General features: G+C 44.4%; 1 protein-coding gene across 1 annotated transcript in view; it reads left to right on the forward strand.

Annotated features, from left to right (window-relative positions):
• Nucleotides 1–18707, forward strand: part of Ncam1 (neural cell adhesion molecule 1) — a 248608-nt gene that overhangs the window by 180344 nt on the left and 49557 nt on the right. The window contains exons 2-8 of the mRNA XM_042682882.1: nt 6612–6686; nt 8525–8743; nt 9884–10027; nt 10381–10518; nt 11590–11707; nt 12071–12240; nt 14152–14294. Of these exons, the coding sequence (XP_042538816.1) occupies nt 6612–6686; nt 8525–8743; nt 9884–10027; nt 10381–10518; nt 11590–11707; nt 12071–12240; nt 14152–14294 (1007 nt within the window). The remainder of the gene's footprint in view (nt 1–6611; nt 6687–8524; nt 8744–9883; nt 10028–10380; nt 10519–11589; nt 11708–12070; nt 12241–14151; nt 14295–18707) is intronic.

Raw genomic sequence — 18707 nt, forward strand, 5'->3', positions numbered from 1 at the left:
ACCCAGATGTGCGTAAAGCTATCAACACATAAGGACATTTGTGAAAGACAGAGGCAGTATCTAAAATTCTCAGGATGAAGTTGCATGCTAGCATTCTCTCAATTTCTATTTTCTGAGGGTAAAGAATCCAGCATCTGCAAACAACAGCTGGACAAATATTGAAAGATATAATCCCAACTTCTTGCCATGTTAGCAGAAGCTCTTGGGAGGGAGGAAGAAAGGGAGGGAGACGATTCGCCTTGTATCAGTACCTTTTTATGGCCAGAAGAAAAGAACTTCAGTTCGTCATTTTGTCAAAGCCATTTTTGTCAAGGCAAGCTTTGGGGAGAGCCACCTAAGACTTCATTGTCAGAGGCATCCTGGATGCAATCAGATAGCATGCAGCAATTTACCAAGAAGTCTGGCGTATCGGGGCAGGTGGATGGATTGTATTTTGTTTATCTGGAGAAACCTAGCTAAGTCCCAATCATCTATTTGCATCCTTGGCTTTCCATTCAGTCATGCAGCTTCTTGCAAAAAGGCTGAGCCACCCTCACAAAGGTAAAATACCAGGAAAGGTGGCTTGAACAAAGCAAGCAAGGAGTGGAAGCTTCGGTGACAAAAGTGCACCTGGCTTGCACAGTGGGTAGTTGTAATCTGCTGACCACAGGACTTGAGAGCACACACCATTTGTCCAGTTGATCTGGCTAAGCTTATAGAGTGAAGAGAATCACTCCATCACTCTTGCTGGTTTGGAGATGGGGACTGGGGGCAGGACAAAGCAAAGGGGAAACAGAGAAATAGTTTCTGAAGACACACAAAGAAAATGACACACAGGTCAAGTAACAGCAGGTGAGGCCAGTTCCCACAGCTCCTTTGCTGCATGGATTGTTGGGTTTCTGTTCTAGCATTCCTGGGATAAAATAAAGGCACTGCAGGTGGTACATTAGATATTTTCCGGTGTAACCCTCATTGTTACTAAATGGCTCTGCAATCCTGGCCTTGAACCCATGCAACCAAGACCGAGAAGCCATGTGGTAACAATCATACCTCTTATTAGACACTCAGTATACTCAGCTGCCTGCCCTTCAGGATGAGGGGCTCTGGAACATTCCTCTCTTCATTTGTTGATCACTGTGAGAGAGTGGGCTAAGGCTTATTGAAAAAGGATCGTACTGCTGGCCTGGAAACTTGAAGGAGATGCATGTTACATTGACTATACTGAGGTTTGAACTCACACTTGCTAGACCCTGCCACTTGAGCCATGATGCTAGTCCTTTTTACTTCGTTTTTTTCAGATAGGGCTGTATTTCTTTGCTTGGGGTTGGTCTTGGTTGGCCATCCTCTACCTGTGAATCCTATGTAGTTAGGAGTATAGGTGTACACCATTGCACCTGGCTAGTATGTTGAAATGGGTCTAATTAATTGTCTTTTGAGTAAGCTCAGTACTTCAATCTTGTACTTCCTGATTTCTGCATCCATGTAGCTAGGATTATAGATAGGTGTGAGTCACTGTAACCAGCTAGGCACTCATATTTTGTAAGACCCTTTGAAATAGCATCTAACTTTCGGATTACTATTAGACTTCTCATCTCATTTCCCCCTTATGTGAAGCTATCAACATCATCTCAAGCCATACTGTTAGAATTCAGGTCAAGTACAGGTGAGACCCCTCTGTGATCCCAAACTTATCATTTCCCCCAAATAAGTTTACTTGTCTACTCTTGCAACAACCTGAGTCTGGCAAGTTGCATTGTTTTATTAAAACACATACACGTGTATAATTTCTCTGTGGATATGCCCACATGTACATATAGATCTCAGTGCATATGCCCATACCATAATATAGAGTATAGAGTTTGGACTGCTTGAATCCAGTAATATACAAGAAGTTTCTGCTATCTCCTCCCTGCTATTTGAATTCGTTTGGTTGAGGTCTTGTGTGTGTGTGTGTGTGTGTGTGTGTGTGTAGATTCAATACTATACACATCGCCTGTCTAAATCATTGCAGTAACCTTTTGAGATCTGTAGAGTCATTCTGTTCATTTTCAGGTGAGGAATCCAGGCACTGTGATCCACCTGACAACTTCACGCTAAGTCTCAGAACTGGAATCTGGACCCAAGTGTCCCTGGCTGCAGGCCCTGAATTCTTAACCACAACCCGATTTAATTCCTGTGATGACCCAATCCCATTACTTCAGTTTTCCCACCATCTCCATTGTGCAGACAAGAGCACTGAGACCCAGCTAACATGGCTCTTTTAGATCATTATTGTTTACTACTCCGGTTACTGGTTTTATTTAGGGGGAGGGGTTCTGAGTGAATTCAGTAAATAACAAATAAAGTGCCTAACATGGGAGTAGAAAACAGAAACAGTGCACTGACCACAGATTGGAGCCTTTGTCAAATGTCCTTGTGCTATGAGATTCGCTAGGCACAGCCTTCTCTGCCACTTACCCATACCCTTGGTGAACCAGGACGCTGCCCTCAGATGTGCATGGTGGCCCGTGAACCACCGCACACCTGAAGTTTTTTCTTTGACAGCCAGTGACTTCATAAGGTATTGTGGAAGTATTCCCAGTTAGCCTCAGGAGAGGCCTCCGCTCATCCTGCTCTTACTTACTGCCCCTCCCCTGTAGCCCACTGGAATCCGAAAAGAAAAGCAGTAAAAGTAAACCGCTGGAAGAGTCGCCAATTTCAGCGACATCTACGAACGCCCTTTTGAAATCGGAATAATTCCTCTCAGTTGCTTTGCCGTGAGATGCCCACCCCGTCTGATAAGCACTCTGGCATCCTTTAATTCACTTTTCTTTAGCAACTAAGACTGCCTACCTCTGCTGGGGAGTTGGCGAGTTATAAAACTTCCGTCTACACCTGAAAGCGTCAGCATTTCTGTTGGAGTATTCATCAATTCAATTTTTTTTAAGACATTTAAGTGGAAGACATATTTCAGAACATGCCCATCTCTCATGGGTTTGTTGTTGTTTTTTCAAGTGAGATGGCAAAAGGAAGATCACTTTGTTCTGTGTGTGCGTGTGTGTGTGTGTGTGTGTATCCACAAGAGTAAGAATAGTGTTAAAGAAATAGCTCGAGCTTGGGACACTGTTCAGTTTGGATAGGAGTCTTGACCTTACCTGTTCCCAAAATGGGAGTCACCATGCCTTCACCAGCTCCAAACAAAGAAGCCAGTTATAGTCACCAAGAAAAAAAAAAGATGGAAGCAAATGGATTATAATAGTTCCCCACACACACACCTGGTGCTAGTGACTCATGCCTGTGATCCTAGCTACTCAGGAGGCTGAGATCTGAGGATTGGTGGTTTGAAGCCAACCCCAGGCAGGAAAGTCCATGAGTCTCTTATCTCCAATTAACCTCTGGAAAACCAGAAGTGGAGCTATGGCTCAAAGTGGTAGAGTGCTAGCCTTGAGCAAAAAAGCTCAGAAATAGCAACCAGGCCCTTAGTTCAAGTCCCATGACAGCCAAAGAAAACAAAAGTTTTTTCAAGGGCCAAGCTCTTTCTACACCATGATTTGGAAAGAGAACAAGTAGTAACCAAGATATAATAACCCATTGGGAGGTTGCAAAAGATAAGATGGGGGATGATCAGTAGCCTTGGCATTAGATGTTTTATCATTCTTGGTTTGGTTGCTGAGAAGTCCTCCCTGAGTTATTTCACTTCTCTGTGCCCTTGATTTCCTCTTCTGTAAAATGAATATAGTATTCCATGCCCTTCTAGAACTTTCCAAAACCTGTGAGGAGATCAGGTGCGTTTTGTCAACTGGAGAGGGTGGACAGGCTTCTGGTAGACTTGGGAGATGAGTCCTTGAGAAGAGGGTATAGAAATGGCTGTCTTGTGACCAAGGCAGGTCCTTGCACTTCGGTGTGGAAACGTGGATCTTTGTATGCAGCTAACGAGCCTGCATTTGTACAGAGAGTGTTGAGAATCAGGATGACATGTTTTCTTTGGGAAAACTGCTTTTATTGGTGTCTTTGAAGGTGTGCATTACTCCTGATTAGCAAATCTCACCCACCCATGCTACTGAAGGAATGTGAAACTCGAGGCAGGCATTTGGAAACAAGAAAAGTTTCTAACAGGGAACTAGAAGGTAGACACAAAGCCCCAGCGGGAAAGACACCAGAGCATGGTTTCTACTTCATCATTGCTAATGCTGATATTTCAAAATTTGGTACTTCACAGGAGAATGATGAACCATTGTGCCACAGTTGAAAATACCCAGGCATCATTTGTCCAGCATCCTAGGGTCCTTCTGGCCCCGCATTGTCTGGCGTTTTGATGAGGTACATGGCTCTCTTTTCCATGTGTGCAGAAGGCCAGGAGTCTCAATGGAAGACCTATTTTTAAACTTCTGTCATAATGAATGTGTGCGTGGGATCCCGTGCAGCTGGGAATTCCTTTGAAATTCTCATTTCTTATTTTTCCCTGTGGTCCATGCTAGATCCTGGCCACTTTGGGGTATGAAAACTCTTCAGTTTTCTGGCTTCCCCTTGAGAGTCATGTTCTTTTGGAAAATAGCTTTAAAAAGCAAGTTCGGGCTGTGTTTTTTTTCACTCAGGATAAGAATATCCTTCTCAAAGCAATGAGGACTCTTACCAGAGTAACCGGATCCATATGTTGAAGCTAATGCTCAACATATGGGCCAGTGAACTTTCCAGAAATATGTCTCCAGTTTTCTAAAAAAAAAAAAAATGCCCCCATAAACTCCAGAAAGGACCATTACTCAGGTAAGGAATGGCTTAGGATTCTACACTTCCTAAGAAAGCAATAGAAGAGGCCCTGATTGGCCTCTTAGTATTGGCCCACAGCCCTCCTTGTAAGGCCCCTGGGGTCTTGTCCATGCTGGGCTTGCTCTTCTCATTAAGGAGTGGCAAAGCTGAGGGTCGTAACTCAGCATGTCCAAATCATTCCTTACACGGAATGGAAACATCTCTCCCCGTACTTAGGGGCTCTTTGATCCTCACGTTCTGCTAAGCACAGTAGTGGTCTGTTAATTACATGCATGGTTCACAGAACACCTACCTTGGAACCAGAAGGCCTGGACTCAGGGTACCTTGGCTCTTACTAGAAGTGCCCATGAGAAGGTCAATCCTCAACTGTCTCTCTTCCTCATCTGGAAGGGAAAGAGTCAGGGCAGGGTGGTATCTGAGACCCTTTCTGGATCTCACAGTGTGAAGCTGATCATTCTCTCTAGAGAAGAGCAAAGACTAGCCAGCCATCCCTAGGTTACTGAAGTGCTTCTTCCAGTCCAGCATTTGGAAGCAGCTGACCTTCTCCTCTTGTCCACAGCAGGGCTCAGTCCCCTCCCTGCTTTACCTCCTGTTCCAATCCCTTCCCCTTGTCCTGGCTCCTTCCATTTTCTATCCTTGGCTCTACCTCATCATTCCTTTCTCTGTAGCCTTTTGCTAGATTTCTCAATGACTTGCTTTGTCTATTGGAGGGATGGTTAGAAAGACTGTACCCCCAATCATCTGGTACACACACACACACACACACACACACACACACACACACACACACACACGCACAACCCCAAACCATCCCTTTGGCCCCTGTATTCTCTGAGAACAGCTGTGGTCTCTCCATCACATGAGCACAGACCTAGAGCTGCAGCAGCCCTGCCTGCAAGCCAGTCGCCATGGCAACAAGCTTCTCCATTCCACTGTGAACAGAAAATGGCTGTTGGAAGGAAAGACTCCGTGAGTCACTATCTAGGACCCAGCTTGTTTTGTTCAGGCGCCTCCTTCATCTTGGCTTTGAAATGCTCCATGCATTGAACCAAATGTTTGGCTTTCAGATTTACTTAAGAAGAGGAGAGGCAAAAGGAAGTCAAATCCAAATGAATAAAGCATTTTCTTTTCTATCTTAAAACTGTTTTCCTGAGGAACGGTTATCTGTTCGGAGCAGATAAATGAGGAGCAGGCTGAATGTAGGAATCGGTGAGATCTGGGGCCGTGTGTTTTCTTATCAGTGTGTTGGAATGACAGCACATACGAATATTCAAACAAGAATTCAGGGGAAGTAGCCAAGGGATACAGGGAAATCCATGGGGGCACAGAATACAGGATTTTAGGCAAGCATCTGTCTAAAAGGAGTGACGGTGTTTGCTGGTACATTCTGTTAGGGAATCAGGCGTGATGGTCCAAGTTGCTAGGCAAGGTGGGCATTTCAGAATCAGTTTGCATCTTCACAATGATTGATAAACAGGGTGGCGTGAGGAGTTTTCTGGAGACCCTGGGGCCTAGTTCTGCTGTGGCAGGCTTCCTGCCGGTGATGCAGCCCAGTTGACCATCAAAAGACACTGGTGGTATAGCTCACATTGAAATCTAGATCGGGACCATAAGCCCTCTCAAGGGTCAGGGGTCACGTTTAGGGTAGAGAGCTCCCCCCAGGGACAGTGTGTTCCCCTGTAGGATGGTCTGGTTCTGTCACAGCTGCATGGTGATGGTACTTTGGTGGTGACAAGGCCTTCGGCTCCCCACAACCTCCACCTTTTAGCCTCTCTTACACTGAGCTGAGGGACCCTGTTTCCAGTGAGGGCTCTGGGTTCCATTCTCAAAACTTCAAATGTGAAAGTTAAACTGGACTTTTTTTGTCTTCTTTTCTTTTTCTTCAGTTTCTCTGCAGGTGGATATCGTTCCCAGCCAAGGGGAGATCAGCGTTGGAGAGTCCAAATTCTTCTTGTGCCAAGGCAAGTGTCCCGTGTTCCTCCGCGCTTCCAGGCTCACCTCAGAAACCTGCTGGGTGCTGGAGTCTTTGTCTCAAACTCATAATCCTAGCTACTTAGAGGAGGCAGAGATCTGGGGAAATCTCTGTTCCAGGCCAGCCTGGGCATATAATTTTGCGAGATTCCTTCTAACCAATGGCTGAGTCTAACACAGAGATGTTTAAATAGGAAGACCATAGTTCAGGACAAGCCAGGAAGCAAGCAAGACTCCACCAAGGAAAACAGAGGGCTAGAGTACCTGCCTAGCACGCACAAGGTTCTGAGTTCAACCCCAAGTACCCAATCAATACAAACATCGGACAAGGCAGAAGTTCCTTGAGTGTCCAGTTGATGGCGCTATCTAGGTTTCTGGGCATTGCTGTGTTCCGGGATAGAAGAGTTCTCAGGCCCCCTTGTTTCCTCTCAGAGGCCGCCACCATCACGGTGATGTGTATTTATTGTCTGATTGGCAGTGGAGGGAAGCCCAAGAGTTTTTTTAATAGGAGCACAACTCCTAGGCAGCGAAGCATCTCGCTTCTCCGGAGCTGTGTCCCACTAGCTCTGTCAGTGAAAACAACATGGGCACCAACCAGCAATGCTTTGACAGATTAACTTACGGCTCATTGCTTAGAATCTCCTACCTTGTAAGTCCAAGAAATTCTAAAATTTGCCCAAAAGGCAATGCCTAGTGCTTTCTCTGTGGTTCGGAGGGTGTGTGCCCCTCAGGTCTGCTGGGAAAGCCTCATGGGGCAGTATTCTGTCCACTGCAGCTCTGGGCTGTGTCAAACCTTGTGTTTATTTAGAAAAGATGCATTTTTATTCCTCCGCAGCTCCTATAATGAATAGAATTAGGCCTCAGGTTCTCTGAATAGGAAACAACTGGGAATTCAGAACATGGCAGAACCTGGAAAGAGTGGAGCTGGATATGAACCGTGGCATTTAGCAAGCAGCTTTTGGCAGGGGGGAGAACTGTTAAGTGCCATCATGATTTGCATCCAATGAGGTAGTTGTGGCCGGCGGATGCACCCGCTCCGGCTCTGTCTTCATTACAGCAATCCCAACGATCTGGAGACGCAGCCGTGAAGCCCACAGCACATCTTGCAAATAGTGATATTTATTGAAAACACGATGGGTCCTGAAAGGAAGACTGCTTCATTTCCATACTAAGCATCTGCGTGGGGCTGGATGGGGTGGATTGGAAGGGGCTCCGTGCAGAGATGCTACAGGATCTGCATCTGCTAGAACCAAGCTCCCCAGGCTGAGCCGCAGCCTACCATTGGTCAGCTCGGCAGCAGCAGTAGTCTGCCCCTCGCAGATGCCCACAGGAGAGGAAGAGCTACATTTGTCCAAAGTAGCAGGTGCTGGAATGACATTTATGCTGATATGCACAAACAGATGCTAGAACCAATGTAATTGGAACCTATACTCTTAGACTAGACATTGTCTCATGTCTCCAGCTCAGAGGATTCTAATCCAGTCCCGAAAATAAGCTGGTCAGTGGGCTCACGCCCATTAGGTCAGACGTAGATATACTAACTTCAGCATATCTAGAAGTACATCAGCTCAGTACATAGGATACAATCAATGATCAACAAATGAACAGGAAAGCAATAGGAGCCCAGGCATGTGTGGCATCTTTCCCCATCTTAGATATACAATAATGAAACAGATGTAAAATGGAGCTGCTGGGCATTCTTAAACCAGCGGGGTCCCCCTTCCTCACCACCCAGATACCAGTAGTGCTTACTAAATAGCCACTGTCACTCTGCATGAGCTTCATCACCACGATTTCAGCGGTTTGAAAAGAATCTCTCCCTCCCCAGTGGCAGGAGATGCCAAAGACAAGGATATCTCCTGGTTCTCCCCCAATGGAGAGAAGCTCAGCCCAAACCAGCAGCGGATCTCGGTGGTGTGGAATGACGACTCCTCTTCCACCCTCACCATCTACAACGCCAACATCGACGATGCAGGCATCTACAAGTGTGTGGTCACGGGCGAAGATGGCAGCGAGTCTGAGGCCACTGTCAATGTGAAGATCTTCCGTAAGAACCTCCCTCCCCCCTTCGGTCATTCTCCATTCTCTGCTTTGCCAGCAGGACACATGGTAGGGTTGTAGAAATAGTGAGGAGGCAATAGAAGGACTAGTGAGGCCCTGGCAGGATTGTGTTCCCCTTTGTAAGTCTTTTCCTGACCTAACTCAGAGTTCCTCTGTGTTCTCCATTGGTCCTTGGGGAACTCAGAACTCATAAACCACTAGTCTGCCTTCTTTGACTCAAAATACACAGTTCCCAGAAAGCTGATAGGGCTCCCTCTGTGTCTTGTGGTTAGACCATTGAGGCTTTCCTTTTTACTTCACTGTCCTTCAGCGGGGGATATTGCCCAGGTGCCAGTGGTATCAAATCTCCTTACTTGAGCATTCAGTGCTGCTCACAGCAGGAGATTCCTCCTGCCACTAAATCCCCATCTGGAGATGGCACCTCATTACTTTGTTCCAGCGCCTCTGTCCTGTTGACCAGAGTCAAGACGAGTGACAGCCAGTGGGACAATATCAGTTGCCCTAGGTTTATTGTCATTCAGCTTCTCTCCTCGTCTTCAGAATTCTCTTTGCTATAGGGAGACAAAGAAGGGACTGCTATTATAGACCAGTTGTGTTGCCCGTTCGTCTGCCTCACTGGTACCATCCCACATGGCAAGGAATTCTCGGTGAAGATACTCCTTCCCCTTCTGTAGATTGTTTCTGCTATCAGTAGCTAAACACTGGCAGCCTACTCCCTTCTTCGTGCCAGCTTCTCCGCCTCCCATCTATGACCAGCTGCTGGTTGGGAGTACCTCTTATAGAACTGTATGTAGGGATTGAGGCTGGCCTGGAACTCAGGTCCAGTAACATAACTCTAATAAGAAGGGCTCTTGTGGGCTAGGAATGTGGCTTAGTGGTAGAGTGCTTGCCTAGCATGCATGAAGCCCTGGGTTCCATTCCTCAGTACCACATATACAGAAAAAGCCAGACATGGCGCTGTGGCTCAAGTGTTAGAGTGCTAGACTTAAGCAAAAGAAGCTCAGGGACAGTGCCCAGGCCCTGAGTTCAAGGTCAGGACTGGCACAAAGTAAAAAAAAAAAAAAAAGAAGTGCTCCTGTGAGTGGATCCAGTTTCTTCCTCATGCTTCTCCTGCTCATTTTTCCAGAGAAGCTCATGTTCAAGAACGCACCAACCCCACAGGAGTTCAGAGAGGGAGAGGATGCCGTGATCGTGTGTGACGTGGTCAGCTCTCTACCCCCAACCATCATCTGGAAACACAAAGGCCGAGATGTGATCCTGAAGAAAGATGGTGAGACCTGAATTGCCTGAGACACTATTCATTCCCTGTGAACCCTCATCTTCATCCTTCTCAGCTTCTGAGGCATTCCCGGGCCAAAATCACATTCGGGTTCCCCTAGATCCACAATATTTGGACTCCCAAAGCCCAAATGGACATAGGTGATAAATTCCAGCACCTGATTTTTTTCCAGTAGACTCTTGCTCTCAGATCTTATTACAGAGCCAGGCTCATGTGAGATCTTGTCAGCCCTAACCCCTACCTTGTAAGACTGAAGGAAGAGGAAGAGGCTCAGCTACCTGCCTGCAGATCTCAGCGGTTTCTAACTGACTCTTGGATAAACACCTGCTTCTTGTCTCTTCTAGTCCGATTCATAGTCCTGTCCAACAACTACCTGCAGATCCGGGGTATCAAGAAAACGGACGAGGGCACTTATCGCTGTGAGGGCAGGATCCTGGCACGGGGGGAGATCAACTTCAAGGACATTCAGGTTATTGTGAATGGTGAGGAGTCCCATTCTTACTCTCTCTCCATTGCTGCAACTGTGGTTTTCCCCTTCCCTACCACCGCTAACGCATTTCCTTTCACTTTTTCTCTTTGCTTTGTAAAATAAGTCTGGTCCTCCCAGTCCGTCCATTCATCTCAACTCCTTCATTTATCTCAACTCCCCACCATAACCTCTAGGGGAAGAAATATTCCTTTTCTTTTTTAAATAAACTCGTTGCCTGGGTCTCCCATCAATGATGGGGGATTTGGATACAAATGCTGAATATCTTTCATCATCTTACAGAACTAGAAAAGTTCCACACACTTCCTAGTAAGTTCCTCTTCTTCCTCATTGTTCTTGGATATTATCATAATTGAGTCCCTCTGGCTCAAGGTCTAGAGAAACTTATTTCATTTCACTCTAATTTCAAAACAGTCCAAATCATGGTCCGTGGGTTTATGAATCTTAATTTTCAGTGTCAAATAAACACACCCACAGAATCGATCTGACATTTACAAGATGTTTACAGGAAATTATAATGTCAGAGCTAAGAAAATAAGTCACATTTGAATTGTTTTGGCTATTGATATGTATGTTTTTGCCAAACTCTCCCCCATCTCGCTCTTCTTTTGGGGAAAAAGAACCAGTTTGTGTACAAGTTGTTTATGATCATTCTAGGAAAATGACCTTCTTTGGTGAGTTGGTGGGTTTCTTCACAGTAGTAACTATCCTTATGGAGATACTGGTTTGTTTGTTAAATTAACATCAAGGTACACCAAGCCCGTAGTTATTTAGTGTACATTGATTGAGAAAACACATAATGACAAATAGCTACTATAAATCACATGCCATGTCAACACGGGCAAAATGTAATATGATAGCATCTAAAGTCTTGGAAACCAACAATTCATGCATGTGGGGAAATGGTGGGATTTTTGTTCACTGTAATTCTTTAGTCCACACATGAATTTAGGTTTCTTACACGAATTCTATACCCAGGACTCCTGGCCCCTGGGTGGGGCCCTTCTCTGAGTCATTGAGTTCTTTCTTGTTTTCACAATCTCCCTGCCATTCTTCTTTCCTTCAGTGCCACCCACTGTCCATGCCAGGCAGAGCATTGTGAATGCCACCGCCAATCTGGGCCAATCGGTCACCCTGGGGTGTGATGCAGACGGCTTCCCAGAACCCACGATGAGCTGGACAAAGTAAGAAACTGACCCCTGCCTTGGGTCATGGGCAAGAGAAGGGGACTATCATAGGAACCTTTTGCATGTTGGTATAGCCTTGAGTTGGGGAGAGGCTTCTTGGAAATTCTCCAGGTGAAGAATGGATTTTCAGTTACATCACATTCTCTTGCCTTCTGCAGGCATAAGATTTTTCAGTCTTGTGGAGGCAGATTGGGAGGGCATGGCCGGGTAGGAGAGTCTATGACACCTCTCAGAACACAGTTACATCCTTTGGACAGACTCAAAGGATTAAGTAGCCTTAGGAAAGGAATCTGAAGTCTACATCGTTGAGAAGGGCCCTGGGCTCAGCATCTTTGTCTTTTGCATTTTTGCACCCTACAGGGATGGGGAACTGATAGAGAATGAGGAGGACGAAGAGAAGTACATCTTCAGTGACGACAGTACCGAGCTGACCATCAGGAAGGTGGATAAGAATGATGAGGCTGAGTATGTCTGCATTGCTGAAAACAAGGCTGGCGAGCAGGATGCATCCATCCACCTCAAAGTCTTTGGTAAGGAGACTAGGGGAACAAGGTAATGGTTCTACCTTTCTTTAATCTAAGAAAGGACCAGTTCAAGCATGCACTGCCCTAGTTATCAGTTAGAAGCTCCTTTTGCTAAGTAATTATGTCCTACCCTCCTTTAAGGTTGGCAGTGAATTTCCATTGCTCTTCTCCCTGTGGACTCTTTCTGCAAGGGATTTTTTTTGTCTCCGCAGATTATTACACTTGTGCTAATGCTCTTAAGTCTCATGTCTGCTATTGGCTGAGGGAAGTATGCCAATGGGCAGAAGCCTTGCTTAGCTGATTTCTTAGGACCAGCAGGAACCCGAGGGGAATCGTACCCCCATCCTGAGTGGCAGTAGAATATCCAGCTTTGTTGTTCAGAGAAACAAGAGCCCCAGGGTTCTTCTTGGACTAGAGTTGCTGGGGCTTGGTTTGGAATGAGCATTGACAAAGCCAGCTCTCAGTGGCTAACTGCAGAGGCACAGACAGTGCTGGGAAACAGCAGATCTCAGGATGGCAGATCTCACAGGAGGGTTCACAAGGAAAAGAAGGAATGAAGCATTTCGAGATACCAAGTTCCATGGAGGCCAGGTGAACAGTAGGAGAGCGATCCAAACACCATGGGCTGACAAAAGACACTAACACAAAGTCAGACTATTGGAAGATGAAACCTTGGTGCTAGAGTGAACCAAGGGTAAGCAGGAGGACTCTGTAATCCGCCACTACTTACCTAGTAGCTGGGTGTTATTTGCCTCACTGGCTAGAATTATTTTTCCTCCATTAGTGAAATAAGTTACATTTCTTTGGTGTTATCTCTTTTTTTTCTCCTATAGAAACCATTTTAGAGGATAATTGTTTTAAATTGGGGAAAAGAATTCAATTTTCCCTAATGTGTTAGCATTTCGCTCAGATTTGGAATGCCTGTGCTTCGTGCATTACCCAAAACATTTGGAAAATGAACTCATCTCAACTCCTTTTCTTCCAATCTTCAGTCCACCCAGAAGCTTCAATCCATTGCATTCTTTCTAGTCTCCTCCCTGGAGACTGTTCTAGCAACACCATGCTTCTTGTCATAAGAATGTCAACCCTTTCTTTCTTTCACCCCTGCTGGAGTCCTCTATTCATTTCCACTTACTCCAAGAAGGAGGGCTCTTTGGATATTGGCCATACAAAATTGTCAATCCAGGCTGATAAGCCGTGGGGAGCCAATGGGAAGCGCAGAAGCACTGTGTCTGGGGTCTGTTCCCTCATGTACTAAATGAGCTCACAGGACTTGTATGGCCTACAAGCCAGATGTTCCCCACACCTGCAACTCAAAGCATTCCTTCTCCCCCCCCCCAAAACAAACTCTATTAGTACACAGTATGAGCTCACATCTGGGTCCTTGCCAGAACTTCTAAAACTGGTATCTTTACCTCAAGTCCTCCTCCATTCTAAATCATCTTGACATGTTCCTAAATTCACCATCTTTAAAATAGAAATGACCACCCCTGTTGTGGTGGTCAGTGGTGGAGGCCAGTCAGTGGAGGAAATTCCAGCCACCCAGCCTAATGTCTGTCTTCCTCATACAGAGCTACCCTCTTCCCAACCCCCCTTTTATATGCCCCAGCTTCTCTGCTTTTATTCAAGCAGTTTGTCTATACTTGGAATCACTTCATTTCCAGGCCAAAGTTGTGCCTGTTTGAAAATCTCATGGCAGAGCCCCAAAGCTATCTCCTGGTGAAAGCCCAGAACAGGATAGCATACATCATAGCTCCTGCATCCATTCAATTCTGTGTCTCCTGTCATAGTTAGAATAGGACCTTGTACTTAGAAAATAGATAACTTTTGTTTTGAATGGATGCATGTCATCATTCAAACCCAGAAAAATGTATCTATGTAATTAGATAAACTTACAGAATTTTTTTTTCTTTTCAGCAAAACCCAAAATCACATATGTAGAGAACCAGACTGCCATGGAACTGGAGGAGCAGGTGACTCTCACCTGTGAAGCCTCCGGAGACCCCATTCCCTCCATCACCTGGAGGACTTCCACCCGAAACATCAGCAGCGAAGAAAAGGTATAGTGTCACCCAAGAGTTTCAGGGTTGTGGAGCACAGACTTGAGGCACATTGAGTCTGTACCATGCCCCGTTCCCTTTGGGGTCCTGGAAAGTGGGGTGTGGTCACTAGAGGTCCTGCAATCTCCCTCCCTTAGCTTTCCAGGATGAGGCTTGCTTAGCATCCCTTTGAAGTAGAAGGGGCACAATTCATTGCCTAAATTTGGTAGGGGTGTGGTGCTGTGGGCATGGTTGTCTTAGATGATAGTGATGTTCACACCCGGGGTTTTGGAACCGTGAGGAACAAAGACAAGAGAGACCCCAGTGTAGCAGATGATATGATTATCATCGCAGTAGCATCCAAAGATATAACAGGGACCCGAAAGAGCCTATTAATTCTCTCCCTTGCGTTTTGTATACTCATGCTATATACATGCACTACACGTACGAAAGCTTGGTTGCTTTTGCGTCTGCCTGTATTCTTGGTCACATTTGGAGTTCATTTTGTTCTAAAGGCAAAAATAATTAGCAGTTTCAAGATGATGGGCGATTCACAGAGAGATTGAGAAAACTGTACTGACCCTCCTGGAAAATTAAAAATGACCAGGAATATTTAGCTTTAAAGCACATGGACTTATGGCCACTAGAAATCTATCTTTATAATTGATGGTATATAAAAGATGGGTATGAGCCCCTTCATAATGTAGCCCTTTGCTACTGAGTGGGCCAAAATCAGAAAGATGTAAAGGCTTGATTTTAAAACAACGTCAACTCTATTATGGCCCTTCTCCAATATCATTTTGTATATCCTATTGTAATTGCCTTCGTTTTAGTTGGCCGGTTCTCTCTTACCTATTCAGAAGGAATAGCCTTCACCTTAAAGAACATGTATAATGAATTGCTTATTGACTAGAATGTTAAAATATATTAAATCTTCACTTGTTCTGCTTAAAAGGAAATTCCTTAAAAGCAATCAACTCAAATAAAGCCAAAAGGGATAATGTGAAATACCAGAGCTAAATTTGGAATTCGTATTTGAGGAACTAATTTCCATCCTACTAATAGAAAACAAAGCTAAATCCAATGGAACCAAAACTGCTGTTCCAAATAACCTATTTTTTGGTAAGTTTTGCATCCAGAGTTGATTTCAACTGAACAAAAATGCAACTAAGGAACTGCTAAATATTTTTGAAACTCACATATGCTCTTTGATACGCAAAAAAAAAAAAAAAAAAACCTAGATTTTTTTTTTAATGTGATGTTTACTTGGATACTTTCTTTCTCAACCCTGGAACTGAACCCTCAGCTGAGATTTCAGCTCCCTCTTGTGTGTTTTGTGGATTGAATGTACATTTCAGGGCTCAATTCACAGGGCTGCGTCTTGACAGATCTTGCAATATCAGACTTAACAAGTAGATTTGTGCAAAGTGACCCAATGTGATTCTGAAAACTCAAGTAAAGACAGAAGCCTTAATCTCGGGTGAATGACACTCTCTATCTTCGCTAGAAATAGCTCAACAGCCAACTGAGACCAGAAAGATTATTAAGATTTGTGCCTACCTTGAGTTCTTTAATAGGTTGGCACTTCTGGTTTATACCTAGGAGTTCACATTCACGGGGTAAGAATAAATAGGCAGAAACTGAACGACTCATCCTTACTAAACACTGAGACTTGAAGGTACCCAGCAGAGCATGTCTCAAGCCTGGAAAGGAATGACTTTTTCTACAATTGAGTTTTCAGTTTAGATCATCTGTCTTATTGGGAGATAATTATGCAAGACCTTTCGCATCGCTTGTGTTGTGGTTTTCTTTTGCCCTGGATCCTCTTCCAAGTGTAGTCAACATGATATAATTGGAGGCTGAGTGAGTCAATGTTAAAGCAAATCATCCAAATCAGCCTCTGATAACACCAGACTAACACAGTTGCCTAAATGAAATCCTAACAAAATTTGCCATTTCTAAAGTAATTAAATATTGACATCCAAGAAGCATGATGATATCAGTCTGACAGTTGTCGATAGTTAATAATTAAGAAAAAAACAAATGTGAGCTATGCAGGAGTAACCAGGTCACTTTTTACTTTGGCAAGCTCTCCTCAAGTTCTCCTCCAACTAAAGTTTTTTTTGCATGACAGGTAATTAGATAATGAGGATAGCTAGCATCATTGAATTGTAGAAGAGGATGAACCAGTGTTTTCTGATAATTGGGGTGATTCAGGAGGCGTGTCAGCTTAGAAATTATATGGAATGGCAGAAGAAAGGAGTCTCCGGAGAGCGAGGTCACATGAAAGACTAGAATCACTGGGGGTTGGAAGGCACTTTTTACAGTTTTCTAGAATCAGTTGGCTTTCTTTTCTAGTATCACTTAGCTTCTCTCATGGTGATGGCGTCCACCCTCTGTGGGACCCTTGGCCAACTCTGTTGACCATGAAGGGATGTTTCCTGTGTCTTCTGCTCCTCAGTGCTCCTTACACAGTCATTTAAGAGTCACTGAAGCAGCTCTTAGAATTTCCTCTAGCCAGTCTTCCCTTCTTCACTTAGCATTTGAGGCCCTTTGCTCTGTTTTTTGAGTGGCATTGTTTCCACATCCTTCACTCTTCCAGCCATCCTGTGCTAGACAGCTTTAGTTCCTCTGTGCTTCCCTAAGTTCCTCTGTGCCATGCCCTGGATAACTCAGGCAGACCTCAGTAGGGCATCCCCTTGATCTGGACTCCATTGTGAGTTACATCAGCTCCTAACCTCTGTCCTCACTCCATTGTTGCTTATTGAGCTTATGGTTGACTAAATGTACCACATCGTCAAAGTGATACACACCAGGTAATGCACAGGTATCACTCACCTCACCTGCATTAGGTCACAGAGTCCCTTATCCTATTCTCATGCGATTGATTGTTTAACCAACAGTGAAAGATGTTTTTTAAATATTTATTTCTACTAAAAATTCTGTCTTGTTGGTTGCATCCCTGTTTCTGAACAGGGTCATAGCGATGATGTGGAAAGGACCTTCCTTCATTGGGATTGATCCAACAATATAGCATAACTGACCTCTTTCCCCTTAAATATCAATGCATTGCTGAAAATGCTACTTATGCAAATACCCCCTGCCTTGTGAATGGCTGTTTCAGAGCATCTTTCGAACTTGTCCTTCAAAGTCTATGAGTCAGAACATATCAGCACTGGTAGGCTCCCTATGTGTGTGTATTAAAAGGAATGAGGTAGAGCCATCAAGGGTGATCCCAGCCCTAAAATCCAAGTGCAGATAACTTTCCTCATGCAACTTCACCTAACATTTGTGTTAGGGGTTACTTTCAACCTTGGATCAACACTTATGTGAAATAGCTTTGCTCAAATCACTGATGTAGATATTGACTGGTGAAAGGTCAAGTTCATATTCCTTAAGAGACTGCAGTGGCTTCCCTCTGGGAAGTGACTCAGGGCAAAGCACATGATGTCCCCTAGCACCACAGGTACTCTCTTAAGATTCAGATAGCAATTTGGGTGAGGCACACACTCCTTGAATAAAGTTTGTTACAATATATGTGAATTAAAACTGTATTGTCTTACATCATTGAGTCTGATGTTACTCTTCTGACTGAAAGAGAGAAAAGGCTTTCTTCTAGAGACACACAGTGGCTTTCTAATGGAATATCAATGTTCTTCATTGAAAAAGATGAGAATAAGCTAGAAGTAATTCTGGGTGTCTGAATGCCCTACCTGATCTTTGATATCATTGGACCAAGTTTAATCACTGGATTGAGAATGGTCATTATCAATCTGTTAAGTGTCATCTGATTGAAGCAGTTTAGGTTAGCAACTGGTAAGGTTAACTCTAGTTGGTTAGATCACTGAGATCATTAAGGTAGACCAGAAGTCCAAAAGTTGGTCCAATTCTTAGTCATTATTATCTTGACCAAAAAAAAAATGGACATCATAATGGATCAGCTGGAGGATGTTCATGAAGATCTTCGTAATACTTCAGAAAGTTTGTGCATTTGTGTCATTTCACTGATCATCCCACATGGGTTCATCACAAATATTCGCAGGTGTTTGAGTGACTGTTGCTAAATTCCAGGTACCATTTGCATATTGAGCGAGAGCCAGCGGTGATGACTTACATACTCAATCCTTGGCAGGAAAAAAAAATCCATGTTTATTTGAATGCCTCTGTGCCTTTGAAATGAGGAAAGAAAGGTATATGAGTAAGAGAAAGGAGAGGGGGTTGAAGGCTTGATATCAGAAGACATTGATAGAAATAAAGGCATTTTGTGAACCTTGAATCTTGAGCTAACAGAGTATCCGCAAATAAGAGACATTTTAGAAATTCTGGATTCTTGGGAAACTGGAGCTTTCTTTTCACTGGAAAGACTATCTCAGTCAGTACAAGCTTAGTGCCTGATTTTAAACATTGGTAGAGGTGATTGCGTCAAGCAATCAG

Source organism: Dipodomys spectabilis, unplaced genomic scaffold, assembly GCF_019054845.1.
Source record: "Dipodomys spectabilis isolate Male_0828 unplaced genomic scaffold, ASM1905484v1 ptg000076l, whole genome shotgun sequence".
In the NCBI taxonomy this organism is placed as follows: Eukaryota; Metazoa; Chordata; class Mammalia; order Rodentia; family Heteromyidae; genus Dipodomys; species Dipodomys spectabilis.